The sequence below is a fragment of the Tympanuchus pallidicinctus genome, unplaced genomic scaffold (assembly GCF_026119805.1).
Source record: "Tympanuchus pallidicinctus isolate F22 unplaced genomic scaffold, pur_lepc_1.0 scaffold1, whole genome shotgun sequence".
Classification (NCBI taxonomy): domain Eukaryota; kingdom Metazoa; phylum Chordata; class Aves; order Galliformes; family Phasianidae; genus Tympanuchus; species Tympanuchus pallidicinctus.
Window position 1 is genome coordinate 28,101,784 of NW_026294618.1, and position 5,411 is coordinate 28,107,194.

General features: G+C 40.3%; 1 protein-coding gene across 3 annotated transcripts in view; it reads left to right on the top strand.

Moving 5' to 3' along the window:
• SMAP1 (small ArfGAP 1) overlaps positions 1–5,411 on the top strand; it is a 93,260-nt gene that overhangs the window by 86,873 nt on the left and 976 nt on the right. For all 3 annotated transcript variants that reach the window (XM_052686346.1, XM_052686355.1, XM_052686364.1), the window contains 2 exons: positions 2,133–2,301; positions 2,878–3,206. In XM_052686346.1, coding sequence (XP_052542306.1) covers positions 2,133–2,301; positions 2,878–3,206 — 498 coding nt within the window. The remainder of the gene's footprint in view (positions 1–2,132; positions 2,302–2,877; positions 3,207–5,411) is intronic.

Consider the following 5,411-nt stretch of genomic DNA (forward strand, 5'->3'; position numbering starts at 1 on the left):
TCCTTTTCTTAGGTATTACGCTTTACAGGTAATAAATAAGCTGTCAGTGATTAAACCAATGTAGGTTTGAACGTGAAACATATTTGAGATAAGTGCTAGTAATAAGCAGTAAGTTCCACTACACGCTGCTGAGCTGTTTCATATTTCCTAACTACCTTATGAGCGTTGAGCTTTGGTGTAGTGATGGAGGGCATTGCACACAGCTTTTCTTAAGGGCATAATGTTGTTTGTATTCAAGACATACTTTCACGGTGTCTTGGATAGCATGAGAATAGGAGGCATGTGAAAATCATGTCCTTGTTTAAGTTGAATGCTGCCCTCTGTTTCCTTGCCATGCAGTTTGCGTTATCTGCCATTTTTTTAGCTGTTGAACACTTGAGGGAGTGCTTCTTCAGTGCCTTTGAATCTTCCTAAAATAAACTGAATTAACAGATATTAAATGGGCGTTTAATCTTGTGACATAAACATGGTAAATGTTTATCATCTGTCCCCTGGGCCTTCAGCTGTCCCTTCTTCTGTGTGCAAGTATGATGTGCTTTATTTCACTAATGCACGTAACAGCATTTCATGTATCCAGAGAAGAACAGTATGATGCTGTTCATTTAGAATAGAAACCAACCATACATGAAAACAGAACAAGGAAAAAAAAAAAAAAAAGAACAGGAAAAAAAAACCCCACAGACACATCTACTGTTCTCCCTTCTAGAAAAATCAAACCTCCTCCTTACTGCAGTATAAGCAGCAGAGAGGAGCTGCCTCTTAGCTCACTTCTGCTGTTTCAGTGTCTTTCTCTGAACACATCTGTTGTACAGTGGCTGATGCATTACTAGGAGAATGTATAACAGCTCAGTACTGGGACTTCTGGAAAAAACAAACACAACTACCAAGGGTGGGCTTTTACCTGAATACAAATGGAAATCCATCGCTAGTATTTTCAAAAAGATTCTGCCAGAATGACAGTTCTCTCAGTTTGAGCAGGCTTCCTACTAGTCACTGAAACCAATTGTTTTCAATTTGCAATCAGAATTTTGTCAGTAATAAGCAAGAGGCAGTAGCTTTATGAACATGTGAACCAGGCTGAGCAGCGAGGCTGTTGCTGTAAGCAGGAGCAGAGGTGTGCTAGAGCAGCTGTGCGTTACGGGGTGGCTTCTGGTCTGACTGCTGTAGGATGGCAGCAGAGGTGGATCTGGCTGTAGAGCCAGGCTCCTCATTGTGGTTTCATGCAAGTAGTTTTCTCCTCTGTTGTTAACCTAAACACCACCATGCCCCTAACCGTGACCCCAACCAGGTGGCACCGTTTCGGTAGGCCGTAACTCTCCCTGCGCCTCAGGTTAGTTTGGATTGGAAGCTCCCACAGGTAACAAGACTCATTTGTTTCAAGGAATATCACAGGAATACAATGTATTGCTTCTTTGCCTAAGCACTATGGAAGTATAGGTGTATCAGCAGCAGCCAAATGTTGGATGCAGTTTGGTTATAAAAAAAGTGTTGAACAATAGAGAGCCTGACAGCCTGAGTGTTCTGTAGTAGCTCAGTTCTGGCAATGCAGTAAGCTGGAGATCATCACGTTTTCTTAATAAAGCAAGTGTGCTTACAGAGCTCTGAGCCAATTACATTGTATTTTAGAAGTTGTCTACTTTATCAGTTGAAATTTTACTTCTACCTTTTCTCCAAAAATATTATCCCCTTAGCTGAAGTGTCTAAAACACCACATCTTTTGTGTTAGCTCCTCTCTCATTTATTCTGCTTATGAGAGGATTAATGAGATGTGAATTGTAATCTCCTTGTTGATTTCCTAATTATTTTCCATAATCTGGCTATAGCTCAGGATTTTTGCTGCTCACTGATAAAGATGTAGGAGCAGCAGGAAGGAACAATCTGTGTGTAGTCTCTGGAGTTGGTCAGGGCTTTAATTTGGTTCTGTAACCTCAGCCCAGTGTTCTGTTCTTTTCCTATTGTATGTACTGCTGTCTTAGGTGATACTGCATTTTGGTAGATCCTCGTTCACTTAAATTTATTTTCAGTAAATGAATGGGTTTTTGTGTGGTTCTGGGATGAGGAGTGCAGTAAATACTTAATGTAACAATGTTGCTGGTTTCCCTCAGCATTCTGTCCTGACCTTTATTTCCCAGAGCACTTCTGCCAAACCAGCAGCTGCCACCTTGTCTGCAGCAGCAGGAGATCTCGATCTGTTCACTGAGCAAACAACAAAATCAGAAGAGTCGGCAAAGAAACAGCTCTCCAAGGACTCCATCTTGTCACTGTATGGCACAGGAACCATGCAACAGCAGAGTGCACCAGGTAAATCATTTGGCACATGTTTATGATGAAATTCTATTTTATGCTTTGCCCAGCAATACCATCGTCTCCTACAAGTATAAGACAGAGGTGGGGGCACACTGCCATTGTATTCAAATGAACTGTGTTTTTACTATTACAAACATGGGAAGATTACTGAAATGTTAATACCAAAGCTATAGAACAAAACAGTGTGTGATTATTTAATCAAGTGTGCATGTGACTGACAGATCTGTGAATTCAGCTCCTGCTGCCCAACTCATTGCTTAGGGTCTGAGCCTCTGCAGCAGGCCACTGGGGTGAGTGCAGAGCTGTCAGGTTTGATTTCTGCAGTGTTTGTAGGAAAACAGACTTCTAGTACAGTGATTAAAGACCCACTTACCTCAGGGATTTGCCAAATTCTCTCTATGGTGGTGAATCCTTTTCCTGTGAGAGATTTTACAGGAACTAAACTAACAGCACTGACATACAGCTGGACAAAGTTATCCTTTAAAATTGTTTTGATGCACCTAATACTTTTGGGGGGGAGGGAGAAGATCACAAAGCCCTTTCCCTGAAGCCTTCCTTTCTCTGATCCAGGTATGTTCATGGGCTCCTCCACTATGCCATTCACCACACAGCCATCGACTCATTTTCAAGGTTTCCCAGCCATGGGAGTTCCTGTGCCTGCAGCCACCGGGATGATGGGAAGCATGATGGGACAATCGGTGCCAGTCATGGGGCAGAGCACAGGGGTGATGGTAGGAATGGGAATGCCCAATGGATTTACTGGTACGACACAAACTGGTGTGATAGGACTTCCTCAGAATGTCGTTGGACCTCAAGGTGGAATGGTGGGACAAATGGTTACTCCACAGAATAAGTACGGATTGCAACAAAATCAGCAAGCTCAATGGAACCTCACCCAGGTAAATGCTCGTTATTCCCAGATCAGGGTGTTTGAAAAAACATCTCCCTTTCAGATACAAACTGCCTAGCTGTAGGAGGAAAGCAGCAGTGGAGCCAAGTTACAGACTGCTGGACTATGAATTGCTCAGACACGCAAGGAAGAAAATCAATGAAGAAATAAATTAAAGATAACCAATATATAAGCACAGAATAAACTCTGCTGAGGGAGACCAAACTCAGTTTTCTGCTGCTGTAGCCAGTCTCATCCTGGCATCTGAATTAGGTAAAGAAACAGCTTCACTTTAGTTATGCCACGCCAAAGCATAAACACAGCAGTGTAACTAAGAGCAGAACTGAATGGCTCAAGGATGGCTATTAACAATTAATACTTTCATTTCCAAGCTTCGAGATAGATTTCAGTGGAACATGCAGTTTTCTGCACTGTGATGTGCTACTGTAGATAATTTGCTTAGAGTCATCTATTATTTATCTGTAGCATTTCCACGCTTTTATTTCTTAAACATGTTTAAAAGGTTCTCTAGAAGCATTAATGTATGCTTAGTACTATATTGATACATTATCCAAGGAAACATCCTAAAATCATGCAGTTGGGAGCTTATTTTTAAAAAAGTCAACTTGAGCAACGATTTTTTTTCAGATTTTTTCACTAGATGAACCACACAATAATTGCACACTGCTTACTCTACTGATTCATGAAGTGTACCTTAATGACTTAGCTATACTAATTAAGATTTGTGGTGTGAGCAGTTGTGTGGGTTTTTACATAGATAAAATAGCCTCTCTCTGAAAACACAGACTGTTATCCACTTTGAAAAGTAGTTTCTTAAAGGTGAGAATTTCAAAACGTCACATGAAAGATATCTAAGGACAGTAGTCCACAGATCTTTTTGAAGGTGCCTAACTTTAAAAAGGTCCCATAAATAAAAATCTTGCTTGTTATGTGTATTAAAAGCTGGCTCATAAGACAAAGTCTTAAACATTTCTGTACCACTTGCATATCAGATAATATTATCATTATGCTGATATCCCACAGTTGCTAGGGGAAGCATGCTTCAGTTCTAAGGTGGGAGAGCGTGTTTACTCCCCAGAACAGCTTGCTTTATGTACTCTGCTCCTTCAGAATTCTGCTCAAAAGAGATGAACAACTAGGTGAAGCATTTTTAATCTCCATGTCCAGGCCATGGCTGTCATTACTGCAACCTTTTCACATGTCTGAATGCACACGGTGTTGATTCTGGAATATTACTTTGCAGGTCATTTAACGACTTTTTCACCAGTTGTTTCACAGTTTCCTTTTGTACCCTGGTATTGTGCAATCCTGTTTACATGAATTCTCATTTTTAGCTAATCAGACTGGTTTTTGGCTTGTCTGCATTTGTGTTTTAGAAGATAACAGGCAGTTATTTTAAGATTTTTATGCTGAGCACTGAAATTTACAGCAAATTCATAATGTTTTCTGAGAGCAGAAGTATTTTAGCATCCTCCTTACAATGAATGTGAATTCTGAACTGTTTCCAAATTTTAATTAGTTATCTTTCTTAATTTCATGTGAACTGTTTGACTCATTTTAAAGAAGTCACAGTATCTTGAGTAGCTTCTTTAGCAAAATATGCCTCTATTTATAGAGAGTAGTCAAGTTTATAAGTCTGTGTCATTGGTTGCTGACTAAATGGACAATTAATATAAAACAAAACAACACAAAATAGTGGTGCAGTCAAGATATTGAGGGCTCCAAAGAAATACTGCTGAAACAAAAACCATCATCTGGAGTTGCAAATGTAGACAAGGCTTTGCTACTTGCTTGGATGTTTCTTCAGTAAAATTGCCAAAATTCTGTTGGTTAGCTCTGAAAGTTGAAAGAGAGCTCCTATCAGCAGAAGTACATTGGGCTCCCTTGTCTCAAGCTCTGTGTTCACTACTAGAATTTGCTAGTTGAATGCTGTACAGCCTTCTCATACACTGCCAGTCAGCTGCTGTATCACAGCGATCACCTGAACAGAAACTGGATCTAGAGGAGCTGGTGCCCTGAAAAATATTTAGATGCTTTCCTAGAGACAGTATTTTTATTTAATGAGAAATACTAGTTTTAGGACAGTATCTTTTAACTGATTTAGCAACTGATTTGCTGGTTTAGGAGGTAGTACTGCTTTCTGGCTAACTTGCCTCTCGGCTCCAGTCTCACTGGACTCTTGTATGCTTCACAG